The following is a 19,283-nucleotide window of genomic DNA, read 5'->3' as shown; positions in this document are numbered from 1 at the left end:
CTCAAGAGGCTGAGTTGTGGAGGATCACAGTTCAAAGCCAGACTGGGCAGAAAAGTCCCTAAGGCAGTATTTCCATTTAACTAGCAAAAATGCCTGACTGAAGTCATGGCTTAAGTGGTAGAGCACTCACCTTGATTAAGCAAGCTGAGCAAGGCCCTGAGTTCAAGCCCCAGAATGGAAAGACAGACAGAGATGGAGACAGAGAGAGAAAGACAGACAGAGAAAGACATAGAGAGATAAACAGAGACAGAGAGACCGAAGACCACACACATAAAGTGGAATCAGATGCCCAGCTTGGAACCCTGGCTGCACCATGTTTTTGCCATATGACCTGACACAGAGTTACTTTATTCTCTTGGACATCACAGCCTCATCTATAAAGAGTGGATAATATATATAATATATAATATACATTTATACTTTGTCATGGCCAGTCACGGGTTTTTGTATGGTCCATTTTTATTAAATCTTTCTCATTTTCTGTTTTATTTAATTATGATTTTTGATGCGATAGACTTCTCTATTTTCTGTATGTTGTTTGTTCTGCTCTTGAGATCCTTGGGTTGCATACGCACTGCTGGGGCCTCAGGGCAGCGCAGGGGTAGACCCCTGGCCCGGCTTGTGCAGGCCCAGGAGATACAGACAGGTAGACAGGCAGAGTACTACACCAAAAAATTACGTATTGTGAGATTTAGTTTTCATTGTTATTTAGTTTCTATACATTGCTTTAAGAGAAAGAATATAGCCTGCCTGCGTAATGATGCGTTCTTGAAATACACAGGCTTCCTTGGGTTCTCAGAAATGCTCACTCAGTATCATCACCCTTCCGTGGTGGATGAACAGAAGTGATGTTGTAGATGTGATAAATGTAAGGTGGTTTTATTGTGCCAAATTTGCTGCTATGCAGATACGATTTGCAAATTACTTTTTCCTGATAGGCAGGTCAGTGACTGAAAAGATTATGTAAAAGTTCCCACTGGAACAAAAACCAAAACACCACCACTGCTTCAGTCTGAAAGCTTTCAGTGGGCTAAGGGTTTTCTAGAACTCTCCATCAGTCTTCAACAACCTTGCAAAGCAGGGACCCTAGTTCCCACCCCTTCAGTGACACAATTGAGGGAAATGAGGTTTAAGGGCCATGTCCAGACTCTGGGGTCAGAACCTGAACCATGTCAGGGTGTAACCTGCTGCTTCTCCTCTTTCCCAAAGGCCAGCAGTGCGCAATCACACAGAGCACTTATGAAATTAACCAAGCCAGAGGACAGGCCTATAAAAATAAACTATATATATAACATATAAAGTAGAATAAAAAAAGTCTGAGAACCATAAAAACACATTAACAGATCAAATGCAATTTCTGTTAGAAATCAACTATTAAAGCAATAACCAAAATATTTCTACCTATTAGAATAAATAGCCCTGAGCCAAATAAGAAACCTTAATTAAATTAGAAAGTTTATTAACTGCATAACAGCAAAAATATCACAAAACAATTGTGCATTAAAAACAAAAAATCATAAGGGTATTACGGAGACTACATTAAAATATTGCCTCTATGTGATATATTAAAAACATTCATTAGAGAAGTCAGGTATAGTGGCACATTCCTCTAATCCCAGCATTCAGCCTGGACTATAAGATCCTGTCTCAAAAAATATTATTGCTTGAAGGGCGCTGGTAGCTCATGCCTGTAACCCTAGCTACTCAGGAGGCTCAGACCTGAGGATCACGGTTCAAAGCCACCCCTGGCAAGAAAGTCTGTGAGACTCTTATCTCCAGTTAACCACCAGAAAAACAGAAGTGGTGTGTGGCTCAAGTGGTAGAGTGCTTGCCTTGAACTGAAGAGCTGAGGGACAGTGCCCAGGTGCCACTACTGACTATATATATATATATAATTGTTATTATTTTGAGAAAATATATACACATATATGTTCATATTTGTATATATATTTATATGTATACATATAGTACTAGATGTTTCAATAAGGAAAAAAATATAACCAACAACATGTCCATATTTGTTAGTTATAGAACACCTCAAGAAAACCAAATGTATTAGGTTAAAAATCATAAAATAAAAAATATTTAATTGGAATAACAACTAACTAAATGATTGATTCCTAAAATTACTAATAAAATTAATATGTATTTGACAAATTCAAAATAAAAGTGAGGAAAGGAAGAAATAACTGATTTGGGGAATGAAAGAAGGGTAGGAAATGTCACAAAGGGTCTCACATTGAAAATTTCTCAGAGAATATTAAGAATAATGTTAATTCTAAAATTTTTAAATTTTGATATAATTAACAAGTTACATTTGTTATATTTATCATAACTAACACCAGTACATTTCAAGTCTGCTCAAATACAAAAATAAATAGCAAATCAGATTCTATCAATAGTAAAAATCCCTCAAGAAAGATTGCTCAAGTCCCACATGGCTTTTCTGTTACACGTAAAAAAATTTCTATCTTGTACAATTTTTCTCAAAAAACAAATTTTTGAGCACAGTGCCTCATGCTTCTAATCCCAGCTACTTGAGGCATATATATATATATATATATATATATATATATATATATATATGTAGAAAGAGAGAGAGAGATGATAATATATATTAAAACACAGCCTCTCATGTTGATATCTAATTTTTAATTGGAGGCAAATTGTATTAGTCTGCTAAGGATGGAGAACTTTAGACAGCAGGTTAAAATGATTCTGCACAGTTGCAGGAAGAGTCCATAGAATTTGTTGGCAAGCACTGTCTCGGATGTAAAGAAACTAAATCCTGCCACCGTAGTATGGGAAAGCCACTCCCTGAGGTTGGCAGCTAAGTATAGGGCCATCATGCAAATGTGCTACAGAATCTATTCATGTATACTTCATGAACATTTCCTTGCGTTTTTTCCTAGTAGATAACTAATTGTTGTATAATTTTCCACTGTACAGATATTTTGCATTTTACTAAAGCAAAATATTATTACTAGAACATTTAGGTAGCTTCTAATTACAAATAATGCTGCTTATTTCATATACCTCCATGCACTCTACATTCAACCTATGCACTCTATATTCAAGCCCCTCAAGACTGCTAGAATAAGTATTAGAAGCATTATACAGATCTGTTTGGCTTTCAGGCATAGTCTTGCTAAGTTTGCCTTATAGAAAAATTGGAAGGATTTATAATATGCATCTGTGAAGGTACTTTTTCCCCCAAACCTGTTCCTTTTCTGAGTGTTAAATTTTCAATGTTTTGCTACTCTATTTTATATATTTAAAAATATAATATATTTTATAAAATATATAATTTATATATATTATAAAATATTTACAGTACATACTAATTACTAATGAGTCTGAACAATCTAGAACATTTGTTCATTGGCTTGTACAAAATCTACTTCTATCTTTAGCCCATTTTTAATGAGAAGATTCATTCTTTTACTAGATAATGACAGCTATTTTTATATTAAGGATATTAATGTTTACAGAAAGTGTCAAAAATATGTTACTGAATTTCTTATTTGCTTTTCATTTTGTTTGGTATTCTGGTTTTAAGAGAGAAACTAGTGAAAATATTTCTGTGTTTTCTAACTCCCTAGTAGCAAACCATCTCTAATGGTAGAAAATGTTCTCACTTTGCAAAATGTCATAGAAATAATGGATTTTAGACCCAAGAAATCTGTACATGTAGTTTAAGCTGTTTAAGATGAATAAATTTTATCACTTTGACATCAAATTATTTTTTCTTTATTCTTCAGCAATTTCTCTATCTGTAAGCTCTGTCTTGTTGATTATACTTGAAGGCAGCAAGCTGCACAATAGAAACCCAGCTTTCTGAATAGAAAGGTTTCAGGAAGTCAGTGGAGTCCTTGTGTTCAGAGCCTTTGCAAACCTTAAATCTTGAGTTCAAAGTCTTTACTTACTTCTTGACAATAGCTTTCAAGCCCATCAACACAAGAATAAACACCTTCTCTTCTTTCATCCTACAGAATCATATTCTCTTTATATCTGTTAACATACTTTTTAAAAGGAAAATAACTTTTTTTCTCAAAAAAATCTTTCTTTAATTCCATTGGGACAATAAGAACAAAAAGACTTCCAACTTAATGTTATATCTAAGTTCTCCAGGAATTTGGAAGAAAATATAGAAACATGTGGAGATACACAGTAAAATAACAAAAAGGAAAGAAGGAAGGAAGGAAGGAAGGAAGGAAGGAAGGAAGGAAGGAAGGAAGGAAGGAAGGAAGGATGAAAGAGTCACCTGGTGACTCACCCCTGTAATCCTTGCTACTCAGGAGGCTGAGATCTGAGAATTGCTGTTTGAAGCCAAGCCAAGCAGACAAACCCAAGAGTCTCTTATTTCCAGTAAACTAACTAGCAAAAGACCAGAATTGTAGTTGTGGCTCAAGTGATAGAGCACCAGCCTTGAGAAAAAAAAACTATGTACAAACATAAGGTCCTGAGTTCAAGCCCCAGTAGTAACCCAGTGTGTGTTTGCCTATATGCATGCATAAATGTGCAAATGCGTGTACACACACACACTCCTCCTGATGACATTTAAGAGTTTTCACACACTCAGATTTATCTCCTAGCCACTGTGGAAATGTCACAGCTAGCACCTGGTCATTCAGGAGCTCATAGCATTCCGTTTCAGCTGCCAATAAGAGGAAAATTTAATTTTTGGTTATTGTCACCCCAATAATACTTCATTAGGATGTGTCATGACCATATTAATTAATTTAATATCTATCCATATTGAGAGAGCTCACCAACGTACCCCCATGATTAAATAGCTATATATATGGCTTAAGCCTAACAAAAATAATTGTTCATAAATGTATACCAGGGTTATTTCTTAATCACTATATTCTGTATATCAGAACTACAGTGTTAATTTAGATAGGCACAGTCTAGGCTGTTTTATCATCATATTTAGGATGCTCACTCTAAAGGAAGAGCCTGATAAGTCGGTGTTCAAAGTCATTAAGCCTCCTCAGAGAACTCTCGGAGCCCTGTGCTGGCGACTTGATCACGCCCAGAAACCTTTCCCGATACACACCCTGCACAGGAAATTGGAGCCCTGCACACCCAACCGCACTCTTGTTTAGACAGGAGGCCGGCGTCAGCATCTCCACCTGCTGTTTCCACCTCCCATCATCCCTCATTACACAGTTCCTAAAACTCTTAGCTAAGTGCTGTTGTGAGTCCTTTTTTAAGAAGCGAGGAGGGAAAGAGCATCAGGCAGAAACCCCAGACCCCCACAATCTGATCCTGTGTGACTTCAATAAGATGAGATGACAAGGAAAAAGTACTATGGTCTTCATCTCCTGATAAATACACCTTACTTATCCACACTCTTACCATGCAAAAGTCAGAATCTCTCATTCCTGCTTTGATCCCTGTGTGTGGACAGTGCCTGGTGATGTATTGACGATGACAGTACTACTTAGGGTCTTTCTTTCCTATCGGGGCTGTGATTCCAAGTGTCTCAATGGAGTCTCATCAATGCAAACTGTAACATACCCCTTGTTAGGAAGATAAATGACTCCCTTCTCTTAGGGGGCCCACTCCTAGCATACTGTCCCTTCTCTTAGAACCTCTCCACCTAACAGCATCTGTCCATCCGGCTTCCTCCCCGCGAGGCTCCCACAACCCACAGCAGGCTAGGCACTGCTGTGACAGTGGCTTCAATGTCCTGCTCTTCTTAGGGGAACATACAGTGTTTCCTTAGTTACCATCTTCCATGCTATTCTATAAACCCTAAGAGGTGGTCCCGCATCTGTCTTGTTCATTCCCATCCCTGGAGCAGCAATTCATTCTCCATAAATGTTGGATGGAAGAGCATTATTAGTAAACTGAAATGTGTAAAGCGCTCAGTTAAGTCTTGAGCTACTTTACGCACTCAACACATGTGTTACGTGCTGCCACACCACCTGTGCCCTCCAGAGACCTCCTAAACCTGTTGGGCTTCTCTGGGAGGCTTAAAAACAGCGCCCACAGACCTGAGGCCTCGGGGCAGCCTTCCTGCACACTCCCCCACCTCATCTGGGAACCTGAGCTGGGCTGCAAGGCCGTTTGGTAACCAGTGGATTCTGGAAAGGGAGAGCGGTGGGATGGAAAAGGAGCCCCACACTGACTGCCACACAGGGGGTCCTTGCGCCTCTCACCTCGACCCATGCCCCATGCCCCACACTTCATCGTCTCCTTGCTGCGGCTTTTAGACTCTCATACAGCATTCTATCTTTAGTTGTTTTTCAGAAGACACAATACGGCCTGCAAAATGTTTAAACGCTGTAATAGGAGCTTCTGAGTTACCAAGTTCTGCAGTTATATTTAGGTGGGCTCCCTGGGTAAAACCTAAGTGCCTCTACTTACACGTGTGTTTCCTTTCAAATGGAATGAGAAGCTGGTCTTAACTGGGCCAGAAGTCGTAGTGGCTGAGGGGTTTCATACCCAGATCCCAGCTTCACTGCTGGTAGAGTTGACTGCACTTAATTTTTTTTCCTTTTCAGTTTTTCATTTATTTATTTTTTATTGTCAAGGTGATATACAGAGGGGTTACAGTTACATAAGTAAGTTAATAAGTAGATTTCTTGTCAAACTTGTTACCCCTTCCCTCATTTTTTTTGTGCTTTCCCTCCCCCCATTCCTCCCCATCCCCAAGTTGTACAGATCATTTCCAACATATTGTCTTGTGTTTATCACTGTTGCCCTGCTTCTTTGTCTCACCATTCTGTTGCTTCCCTTCCCTTCCCTAATTCAAATAAACATATACCACACAGTACCAGGGTACCAAAATCAAATACAGAGACAACAGGGATATACCACAGGGGGAAGAACACACAAAAGAAACAAAAGTATGTTCATACAAGATGACACTAAGCCAAATGAACTCCAAGACATGGACACAAGAGGTTTTTCTTTGTGGTTGTTTTTAATGCATTTAATTTTCTAAACTTTCATGTGATTGCACAGGAAATACCTGTGAAACTGCTAAGTGATTATTTATACTCTTAGACTTTGAGCTAAGGATTTACTTCTATTTTAGCTTACCCTAATTGTGTGCTCTATGTCTGGCTAGTTGTCCTTTACTCTGTAGGAAATGGAGAGGTCAGACTCTGAGCTCTGGGAACAGTGGTGAGAGGCTTGCCTAGCTCTCGCAGCAGGAAGCCAGGCTGAGGGCAGGGGGATGTCAGGAAGAAGAGACGTGTGCTAGCCTAGCCGCACGCACGTGCTCCGGTCTTAAGAGTCTCAAGGGCTAGGACAAAGAGGAGTGATCATGAGGACAGAGGCCCAGACTAGAGGAAAGGAGGGGAGGATGAGAAGCTGGGACTAGGAGAATGGAGGTGAAGATGGAGAGCCAGACCAGGAGAGAATGGAGGCCTAGACCAGAGATAAAAGTGGATGATGGAGGACCTGAGGAGGAGGAGGAGGAAGAAGAGGAGGAGAAGACAGAAGAGGAGGAGGAGGAGGAGGAGGAGGAGGAGGAGGAGGAGGAGGAGGAGGAGGAACGCCCATAATGAAAAGAAAGACAGATGATTTTGCAACTTGGGGAGTGAGAAATGACTGGCTGGCTTTAAACGACTTGGGAACCAGCTAGGTTGTATCATTAATAAATTCAAGAAACATAAAATAAAGGGAAAGCTCACTGAGGGAAATATATCTTTAGTCCACACTGAATTTGAAGCTGAGAGGAAAGACCAGAACTTTCACGAATATGAGCTGGAACTGCGATGCCAAAAGTTTCTTCCGGTTGTGTTCACCAAAGCATGATCTCTTCTGATAGTCTGGTTGCCATTTTCCCTCCATAAGTGACAGGATTTAAGAGCATGTCACTCTTTTTCACTAAGAAGTAGAATGGGTGCCAGGAAAGTTCACAAGCCGGAGTCAGATGCTAATTCCTCACCCCCTGCATTCCCACTGAAGCACGCCTGCAGAGGAGCGCCTCCCCGGTTACCTGGCAATTCGTGCCTTGTTCTTTCTCTGATATACAGTTCGCTGCTTGGCACTCAGAGCTGCTCTTTAAAATTGTATTTCCCTAGTCCCTCATAGTTATTGTTAATTCTTTCTAACTGAATACTTAAAAGATTTGGTTTTCCTCTTACCTTTTTAAGAATTGAGATACAGTCTATGATCTGTTTACGGTCTACCAAGAATATTCATGGTATTGTGAACCCGCCTGTAGATTCTTCACACAGCCATCTAGCCCAGCCTGCCTTTCCAAAATTACATTTTGTTCTCTGATAATGGCTTTAAGAAGAGCTTGGATTGATATCTGGCCGTAAAGGAAATGCAAATCAAAATAAATCTGAGATTCCATCTCACCCCAGTTAAATTAGCCACCGCATTGGGAATTCAACACATGCTGGCAGGAATGTGGAGAAAAAGGAACCCTACTGTACTGTTGGTGCAAATGTAAACTATTACAACTGCTCTGGACAGCAGTCTGGAGGTTACTTAAGAAACTAAACATAGATCTGCCCTATGACCCAGCCCTACCACTCCTACACATCTACTCTGAACATGATATGGATATGATAAGGACATCTGCACACCCATGTTCATTGCTGTATTGTTCACAATAGCCAAGTTATGGAAACAGACCAGATGCCCTACAATAGATGAGTGGATCCAAAAATGTGGAATCTATACACAATGGAATTTTACACCACCATTAGAAAGAATAAAATAATGTCATTGGCAGGGAAATGGGTGGAACTAGAACAAATCATGTTACATGAGGTAAGCCAAGCTCAGAGAGATACACAACACATATTCTAGCTGATAGGTAGAAATTAGGTTGATCTAAAACACACTGGGATATGACAAATTATACAGGATTCTAGATACTCACATACAGTGAGACCAAAAGAGGATACTATTATGAGAGAAGTACAAAGGCACAATATATATATTGAATGAATAATATACATATTGAAAGATACTAATATAAATATTGAATAACATACTTATTGAAAGAAACTCTAATATATCAAAACAAGAGAGACTTCTCCTTTTTTTAAAGTTTTCATATTTTGATGATGTTGTCTTCTTTACCTTATGTAGGAGGTATTCAAGTGTGTGTCTTCAGAAGGGTTGTGGGAGGAGGGTACAGAGCTTGAAGAGAAAAGGGTGAAAAAGTACAGCAGTGGAGCTCACTGGACACTGATTAAAGTGAACTACGCAACTCGTGGGTGGAGATGTGAGGGAGGGACTGGGAGAGGGGGAGGGAACAGAAGACACCGTATGAAAGGAAATGTGCTCATTACCTGATTCATGTATTTGTAATCCCTCTGTACCTTCTATAATAACAATAAAGTAAATGAGTAATTTAAAGAAAGAATAGCATGGACGTTCAGCAGAAAGAGGTGATTACCTAAAAAATGTGTCTACTGCCAATGGCCTCTGCATCCTCTAAACCCAGGTACACCAATGGTTCTTAACCTTCTGTTCCCGCTCACACCATCAGCCCCTTCTCTGGAGGGAAGGCAAGCTGAAGTTTGGTGAGGAATGACTTTAAGCTGGGCAGTAATGAGTACTGGCATAGCATGCCGCTGATGGTTCTGGGGCTGAAAGGTATGGCCCAGGGCCGCAGCCACAGAGCACCCGTGCAACCACTCTTGCTTAGTGCTTTCTGCTTGTTTGTTTTCCCACCGTCACAGAGCACCCGTGCAACCACTCTCGCTTAGTGCTTTCTGCTTGTTTGTTTTCCCACCATCCAGATGCCTTGAACCTCCGAAATCGACAGGTCATCTGCGTCACGCTCAAAGTCCTCCAGCACCTGATCGTGTCGGCTGAGATGGTGGGCGAGGCGTTGGTGCCCTACTACCGGCAAATCCTCCCCATCCTGAACATCTTTAAGAACATGAATGGTGAGTCATCTCAGGGCCGCATGCCTTTTAGGTTCTAAAATGAGGGAGTGGTTTGAGTTAGCGTTCATGAACAACACAGTCAGGACTTACCACTGTGCGCAAACCCCAGTCCACCCGAAGATCTGAACCAACCTTCTCCCGTGGCTCCCAGGGAAACAGCATACCACCAACCTCGTGCATTGCTCCTCACACACTCAGCCTCCAAACCACTGCAGAGCACTGAAGCACTTCTGCAGGCTTCCAGTAACTAAACTGCAGAGGTGTTTTCTGTCGGTGGTCTTTGGATATAGGTTTTGAGTTTGTCCCTTTTCTTCATAGTAATGCTACCTTTCAGAAATGTGGGTTGACTTTTTAAAAAACTAATAAGGCACTAGGCACTATTGAAATCTTGTAGATGGAGGTGATCATTTTAATACCTGCTCTCCCATTTCTGACAAAAGAAATAATTCTTTTAATTTGATAGTTACAAATTATTGAATAGTTGGTCATTAATAATTTGTAGTTACTTATGGTTGGTAAGTACTGAGTAAAATATATACGCTGGTAAATTTATCTTTGGGAAATGTTACTCTATAAGCTTTGGAAAACAAGACCAGCTCAGATGAGTCTGTTTGCCCTCGTAACTTGCAGCCATGGGCATGTTCTGTTTGTTGCCATGATGTTTTCCTCTAAACTGTCTGAATATAGTTTCATTCATGGTTGCTAACTTCCAAGTTCCATATATCTCACGTCCATGGGCTAAGTCAACAATTGAAGCTCATTTCTGACAGGCTTGTAAGCAAGTTGGTAATTTAGTGGAACACTGTGTGGGCTTTTTGCTGCATGATCTGCTTGTTGTACATATGAGAGGAAAGAATCAAACACAAAGCAGAGAATGTGGCACGGTCCCTGCACAGACAAACCTGTTGTTTACAATCACTATTATGACTAAATTGCTATTAAGTCTGCTTCAGATGTAATGCTAGCAATTGTGTTGTCGAATTCTCAGAAGCTCTTTCACTGTGGTACCTAATTATATGCTTACTATCATATGTACTCAGTAGAAAGGACTCCAAGCAGAGGCGTGAAGGTTAGGAAGGCTTGTAAGGACTTGACTATGGAAGAACTACTCTTCATGGGGTCACTGAAGCAAATGGCAGAGATACTTTTAGGAAACTAAAAATTGATTTTCAATCATTTGAGTCTTTTTTTTAATTTGAATCTGTAATTGTCAAAACTTAATACTTTATAGATAGCATTTGTATTCTATATGAAATATTTATATAAATATTCTGCATTTATAATTCATATTTTACCAGATAGCAGGATTGAACACCTGTGCAACTATACATGTATAGAGTTACGGTTCATAAAAGGAACCCTGAGTGCATTCACTATGTTTAAATCAATGTGTCCTTGTTGAGTGTTGATCACTGAGAAATTTGGGGTTGATGTTGCAATCTTCCACTGATCCCAAACACAGCTAATTCTTTAGGAACTGTTCTTAACACATTCATCAGGAATTCTATGTTTGAACTATTTTTCCTGACACATGAGGGGAAATATTAACTCCAGCCTCCTTTTTCCTTATCTCAGACACCTGTCACTAAAACGCCATGGTACAGTGTGCTGTATTTTCAGAGGGTCCTATTACAAACCTGTAACACTCTGGCTGTGAGAACTCAAATAATTTCTCCAAGTTATTGAGTTGTCCTAGGTCCAATTCTGCCAGAAGAAGTTCATCATAGGATTTCGAGGTCAAGAAGTACTTTTACCAGGAAAATAACTTAGTCTTAATAGTAGTTTAATAAATCCTGTCTCATGATTCTAGCAGCTACACTCACAGAACCATAATTATTTTATTTAAGCAAACATCCTCAGTAACATATATAATTATTTACAAATTAAAACCACATTAGAAATATGCAGTTGTAGAACTCAACCTAAACATCAATATTCTTGGTAACAATTTCAGGTCTCTATTTCATTTCCTCTTTCCCCCTGTCTTTTATGTAAATCAATATCTTGTTAAACTCAGATTCAAATACATTTCTTTCAAGTTCCCACCACAAAATCCTTTTGGGAACGAGACCAGATAGAAATGACAAAAAGAAAAAAAGAGATATTCTTTCAAATCTAATGACCCTGCCCTTCATTCTGTCCCCTTAACGTGCAAGATTTGGCTTAGCTCTGGTGTCTGATCTTTTTTACAATGACTGTCTTATTTTAATGTTAAATGAACTTTCTCTGAAATGACCCATAGGGGTCCAGCAGTCAGGGAACTGGACAAATCTTTCAGCAATCGCCCACTATGAGGAGTACCAGGCCCTCGGTCTTTTCAGCGGTCCAGCCTGACAAAAGCAACACATCATGGTTCTTAGAGCATGGGTGATGCCACATCTACACTGACATGTACATATGACATGTACAACAGGTGCCCCTCCCAGGAGGGTCTTCTGGTGTGTAAGAAAATTAGTGCTTTTGTGGTTTATGGAGAAATAACATTGTCCACTGGGTTTAGTTGTTCTCTAATTAAAACATCTTCGGATAAATACAAGATGTAGACTGTCTTATAGCATAAAGAGGAACATTTTAGAGCCAGAAGAGATGTCATGTGACCTCACACAAAATGTAAGGTCTTCTTGGGTCTTAAATTTCATCTACACCAAATGTATGTGTTAGGATTCTTTGCTGTTATGACAGATTCCTTGACATAAACGACTAAAGCTGACAGGATTTATTTTGGCCCATGGTTTCAGTCCACAATCCTTTGCTGTCCAGGATTCAGTCCATAGTCCTCCGTTGATTCTGGGTCCCTGCTGAGGCAGAATTTCCTTCCTGGCAGAAGAGGAGGTTGAGGAAGACTGGAACCCAGGACAAGATGCTGCCTCCAAATACACAGCAAACATGACCCCACCTCAGACAATTTCCAGAGTGCCTCAAATAGTGCCATTACCCTGGAACCAACTCTTCCACACATAAGACTTCTTGGGGGAGCGACACAATACCCGAATTATAATGTCACGCAATGACAACTTTTCACAAAGGTTGGGATTATATATGGAGCCTGACCTTTACTCTGAGTTAAATAAAATAGCCATCATTATTATTGCACATTTAAGATGTACATATTCAGTGTTACATAGTTATGTGATCTTATATAAAATACAGTAATATTATATAAGCGATCACACAGTAACATGGCTAGGCAGTTGTAGGTACTGTGTGGAAACTTGACACTGCGTTGGGTACTCGTCATCACTGTGGGCCTTCTGTGCCCAGGGGAGGAGGCTCAGCCTCCTGGTCTCACCAGCTGTCCATCAATCCCTTAGCTTAGAAGGCTCCGTCTGCCTCTAATGGCCAAATGCCAGGTGAGCACTCAAATAAGGACTCATTCAAGGATAAATGGTTTTCAAATCTCTTTCCTGGCAGAGTGTTTACGTGCAAATGTGTAACAAGTGTTTGGGTAAATGCCACATTTTTTTCTGTGGTTTTTATTTTTTTGAAAGATAGGCCTTCCTGAGACAGATGAAGAAACCAGGCTCAGAGTGCATTCTGGCCAACCCAACTGTTCCTCCGTTTGAGCTTATTCTCTGCATTGAAACAATGAATTTTAGATGTCTAAAGCATGCTGCTTCTCCAAGTGATTATTCTGGGGGTGTGAGAGAGATAGCAGTTTCTATAAAATATTCCCAGAATATATTTGTCATAGAGCCAATAGCCATTTCATCCCTCCCATGTTCTTTCACAAATGTTATTAAAGGTTACAGAAAATTAAGACAATGGGAATGTTCCATTTATAGCTTTCAGAAATGAAACCACAAAATTAATGATGTGATGTATTACATTGAGAAGCATGAGCCCATAAACGACATTAAAACATTTACAGCCAAAATACAGGCTCTGCCGGCAGATCAGAACTGTGCAGAAAACTCATTTCCTTAATTTGGACCCTGTGTTTCTAACTGCGCAGTAGTCATGAAATGTCCCCTGCCCAAAAAAATATATGTCCAGGCATCAGAACCCAGATAGATAATAGCTTACATTTCTCCCATTGTGTGTGAAAAAAATAAGTAAATGAAAGTATTAAATATCCTCTCCCCATGCTTGTAGAAACCAAAGACTTAAGATAGTGTAATATAAATCTGGGATATGTAGCCCTAGGGATTAGTTAAAAGAAAATCATGAAAAAGCCTTGGGTTTGGTTTTGTTGTTGTTGGTTTTTCAGCACTGGGGTTTGACCTCAGGGTCTCATGCTTAGTACCACTTGAGCCACATCCCTAGTCTTTGTTTGTTTTAGTTATTTTTGTCAGAGGTCTTGAATTTTGCCCTAGGTAGGCCTCAGACCTGCATCCTCCTACCTTAGATCTCCTGAGGAGCTGGGATTACTGGTATGAGCCACCACATCCAGCTTCAAGGGACTTAAAACATTCAATTCAATTCAATTCAAATTCAGAAACATCAATGCATGTAATTTAAAGAATAGACTATGTTTGCTCAATTTTAAGATATTTGTACTGTGTGTTTGACCTGAAATGTAAGTGGCCCCTATGAAATAGAAACAATGATTTTATACTGACTTTTTTAAACAATGTCTCCTAAGAGCTTAATCATTCTCAGGCAATCCTATTCAAGCCTTCTTAGGCACTTCTGTGAGCCCTGATCAAAAAGTTCAGTTTTTCGATATTAAAATCAGCTCAAATTGATTACTTCTCATAGAAATGTAAGCTTGATTTGGAATTAAAGTTTATTTCCTATGAGATTCTGAACAATTTGAGTCTCATGATGTACATTTTGAAAATTTGCTTCAAAGTTGCTTGGAAATCATTTATTTATTAGATTTGAAAGCATTAAATTATCTTAACTCATTAAAGAAATTATTAGAACTACTATCTCCAAATTTTGGAAAGTTAGATTTGGCTTGTCAGAGATATTTCTAGTCTCTTTGAGCACTTCTTGCATGAGGACTAATATAGCTAGCCTAAATAAAATCCCAGTAGCACAACCTAGCTCCAGAACATGTTTAGAGGCATTTTAATCTGAACATCTCTATAATTTATACTTAATTAAGCATTATGACGCCTCCTTGTCCCCATGAGATAGTGAATCCGCCGGTCGGTCAGTGCGTGCTCTGTAGGGTCCGCGTGCTAGCCTGGCCTGTGTGACTGGACCCATTCCTTCAGTCTTGGCCCTTATAGCTTGGCTGCTCTGAGAGGTAGCCCATCATTTCCAGAGAGAAACAGGTGTGCTGCCTCAATTGAAATCTATCTGATGAACATTGGGAGGAATCAGGGACATTGATCTTAAAGAAGTGAAACTTGAAGAGGAAAAGAAGCTCTCTGAAATTTCTTTTTTTCCATTTCCTGGAGTTTGTTTTGATAAATATTGTTTTGCATGATCAGATGCATGTAGGCCTCGTGCCTTTGTGCTCCTCTCGTGACAACTCTGTAATTCCTCAAGGCTCTGCATGAGGACACAGGATTAGTGTATTGTATGCTGTAAGGAGGACACTTGGCAGGCATGTCCACTTGGAGTTGGGATGAATCATGGAGCGCAAATGAAGTTGCTTTGCAAGTGAGCATGTGTTTGGTACACCTTACTTTGTATTGTCTGCCTTTATTTATTGGCTTTGGAAAGAACATGTAGATCTGTGGTTTTATGTGTTCCTACCAAGGATCCATTTAGTGAGATGGTTAGATCCAAAATAAATGTCAAGAATTATGTGTACCTGTACTACATGCCTGTAATCAGAAATATAACACAAAATTTATTTTCTAAATGCTAATAATTCCTTCTTGCATTAATTAGTTTGGACAAAGAGTCACTGTTCAATCTCCTATCCCAGATAGTTTCAGCTCTTCCCTTGGACCCATCCATTCATTTCAGAGGAGGGCTGATAGATTTAAACATGAAGTTGGGTCAAGAGGCTGACTAAAAACTCTCTGCCACTATGACCTTTTAAAATCCCAGCCCTTTCCCAACAGACACGTGGCTTTCAGCTTGTAAGTAGCTCTGGTATCCGCAGTCTCTCTGTCTACATCTTTGCATACCAGTTCCCGTGTTTCTCCAGCTTTTATCTGCAGTGGCTGTGTCACCCTGGTCATTGCATGCTCTTGAAAGCATTGCTCCTGGAGGCACATCCCGCCACTCGCCACTCAAAAGCAGCGTTCAAGAGAGGAGAGCCAGTGGGAAGGGACCAGTGTCTCGGGAAGACAGAAGGGCTCATTTCCTTCAAGCTCCATCTTGGGAAACTGAGGCACAAAGAATTTCTGTAGAGAGTGTGGGAGGTGCAGTAAAGACAGAAGGCAGGAAGGGTCTTCATCATTTCCACTGACAGGAGTGCCACCATGGACCTAGAGCTCCCGGGTCCGTTCCTATGCTTTTTCTACACACACACATGATTCTTCTGCAAGTCAGATCTCAGTGCTGTTTCCATGCTTCATGTTGGTTGATGTACAGAACTCAAAGCTAAGGAGAGGTTGTAGGTGCGGATACTGTCTGAAGGTCTCCAGATGATGTGGGTTCTGGAGATCCAAAGAAAGATAACCTGGCAGTTCATCATCATCATTTAGGCAGGGATCCTCTAGACAGTAGAATTCAGGACAGCCAAAGAGGTGGCAGAATCTCCTGGAAAGGCACAGGGATGGGAAGTAACTTTTTGGAAGGGCAAAGGGAGGAGACACCATCGTTAGAACAGAACAACTCACAAAGGTATAGCCATGCTTCCGAGATCTAGCTGCCCGGAACATCAAACCACGGGTGAAGCATGACCCAACAGGACTCCATAGTGCCCTGCCCAGTAGCAAGCCCAGTTTACCTGAGAAGACATGCCCGCGAGAGTCTTTCTTGTTCCTGTCTGAAGCTGTGGTGTAAAGGTGACTGCTGTGTGACAGCAGATGTGTGGTACAGAGGAGCCCCAGCTGCTGGGTATGGGATGGGCCGCCCACCACCGGCGATGCCGAGTTCTCCTTTCTCTGCCTGTCTCCCATCCACAGTGTGCACGTAGGACAGCTGAGTGTTTGCTCAACGTGTTTGCAAAGCCTCTCCCTCCACGCCCTTCTGCAATCACCCACAAGATCTAGTGGCAAAATGACTGGATTCCAGATAGTTTCCAGTTCCCTCTTGCTAGCTGGAAATGCACATTTCTGAGCTAAGGCTTTTAAGATATGCCTGAAGAAGCCCATACAATATGCCTTAATGTATTTAAAAACTCAAATGGGCCCCAAGTGAACAGGCATGCAGATATTTACCCAGGAGAAAACAGTGCTCTTTTCTATTTAGGCAACAGAAAGTTTTACTTAATCTGGGAAAGAAAGCAAATAGGTCTTTCTAAAGCTTGAATTGAACAAGGCCTCTTCATTCCATCAAATCTTAAGTCGTACTTTTCAAACCACCTAAAATATCACCTATTGTAGGCTTTCTGATAATTAAAGTCTCCTTTTCATTTTCCTTGATATGCAAATCTTGTGCCAACAAATGACATTTTAAAAGTCTCTTTGTGGACTGGGCAGAGAATATAAGAATGTCACCAAGTATAATTGTTATGTTGAATAGTCACTATTCATGAAATAATTAAGGCAAGTTTAAAGTAAGCTGCATTCAGAGGGGAGCCTTTCCCAACCACCCTGGAACTGAACAGGGGCCTGGATTGTTCTGCTCACTCCAAGTTCTGCCAGCACTTTGGATCTCACGGTCCTGGGATCTTGAATTGCCCTTGGGTATTCTCCCTGGGCTCCTGCATGAAGCTTGCCTGGGAACAGGGGTGGGCAGCCTTCACCTCTATTTCTTAGTCTTTCTAAAATTTTAAATCAGTGTATATCAATAGTTCAAGTGAACATCAATGTGATAATCCAACAGACACGTGCACCTACACATTATATTCTCTCAATCCTCCACTTTTCAAACACTGGTCAGTGAACTTCAATGTATTATCTTTAGCTAGCTAGCTAGCTAGCTAGCTAAATAGATGGATAGATAGATAGATAGATAGATAGATAGATAGATAGATAGATAGATAGATAGATAGATAGATAGATAGATAGATAGATAGATAGATAGATAGATAGATAGGCAGGCAGATTTACAGATGGTGGATATGTTGATAAATGGTAGATGACAGATAGATAGAGACATAGATGATAGATAAATGATAGACGATAGATAGATTAGATGGATGGACAGATAGATGGATAGAATAGATAAATGGATAGTTAGATAGATGCTAGGTAGGATTTGGAACCTCTTCACCTCTTATTATCCTTATTTGTCCCCTCTATCCTCCCCATTATCCCCCATGATTCAAGTACCATTACCATTAACTACATCATCATCATCATCATCATCATCATCATCATCATCATCATCTTCATCATTATTTTAGATCTGTGTGAGAATGGAAGAATACCCAAATGAGAGGAGTTGATATTCGGCTTTTTGAGTTTGACTTAACATGACAGTCATCAGTTCCATCTATTTTTCTCTGCAAATGACACAGTTTCTTTTTTCTTATGGCTGAAGTGTACTCCATGGGATGTCTATGCGTGTGTGTGTGAATCCTGTTTTCTTTATCCATCAGTGTTTGTTGGATGCCATGCCTGCTTTCACAGCCTGGCGTTGTGTGGTACCCCACCCCATGCTAATGGCAATGCCCCAGGGCAGAGTCGGAGGAGATGGCAAAGGAGTCTGCAGTGATGGCTGTGGGCATGTGCTGCTCACTCTCTCACTCAGGGTGCCACTGGCTAGGTCACTTCAGGACTTCCCCCCAACCCCATCCCACCCCCACAGCTGCTGCTGCAGCACCACGGACTCTGACACATGCATTCTCTTGCCCTCCACGTTAGCTGGACCCGGTGTCTGCACTTGCCTTAGCTCCTCAGATTTTCGGGGATCCCTCTACCCCTCTACAAACGTTGGAACACAGAGTTAAAAGTTAAAGTTGCCCATTTACCAGTGTTACCTCCTATGTAACTACAAACCCCTGGCAGGACAGCTAGGACCCCTTCCACTCACCCCCCCCCCGCCAACTCCCGCGTTCTGTGCAGGGAGGTGCCTTGGAAGAGCTGCACTGCAGTTTGGTGGTGAAGGATCACTAAAGAGCCCTGGGGTGCCTCCCTCTGTAGATGCACCCCTCACTGTCCTGGAGGGAGCCCAGGGGGGCCCCTTCTTCTGCAGATGAGCCCCATGCTCAGCCCTTCTTCTGTACGTGAGCCCCATGTTCAGCCCTTCTTCTGCAGATGAGCCCCATGTTCAGCCCTTCTTCTGCAGATGAGCCCCATGCTCAGCCCTTCTTCTGTACGTGAGCCCCATGCTCAGCCCTTCTCTGCAGATAAGCCCCATGCTCAGCCCTGCTTCTGTAGATGAGCCCCATGCTCAGCCCTTCTTCTGCAGATGAGCCCCATGCTCAGCCCTTCTTCTGCAGATGAGCCCCAT

At 40.9% G+C, this 19,283-nt stretch overlaps 1 protein-coding gene across 1 annotated transcript in view; it reads left to right on the top strand.

Annotated features, from left to right (window-relative positions):
• The window catches only part of LOC138804085 (parkin coregulated gene protein-like), a 214,064-nt gene extending 201,855 nt beyond the window's left edge, over nt 1-12,209 (top strand). The window contains exons 4-5 of the mRNA XM_069988357.1: nt 9,726-9,875; nt 12,118-12,209. Of these exons, the coding sequence (XP_069844458.1) occupies nt 9,726-9,875; nt 12,118-12,209 (242 nt within the window). The remainder of the gene's footprint in view (nt 1-9,725; nt 9,876-12,117) is intronic.
• The last annotated feature ends 7,074 nt before the right edge of the window (nt 12,210-19,283 follow it).

The sequence above is a fragment of the Dipodomys merriami genome, unplaced genomic scaffold (genome assembly GCF_024711535.1).
Source record: "Dipodomys merriami isolate MVZ:Mamm:240054 unplaced genomic scaffold, mDipMer1.0.p SCAF_355, whole genome shotgun sequence".
NCBI classification, from domain to species: domain Eukaryota; kingdom Metazoa; phylum Chordata; class Mammalia; order Rodentia; family Heteromyidae; genus Dipodomys; species Dipodomys merriami.
This window is presented reverse-complemented; position numbering and strand designations above follow the sequence as displayed.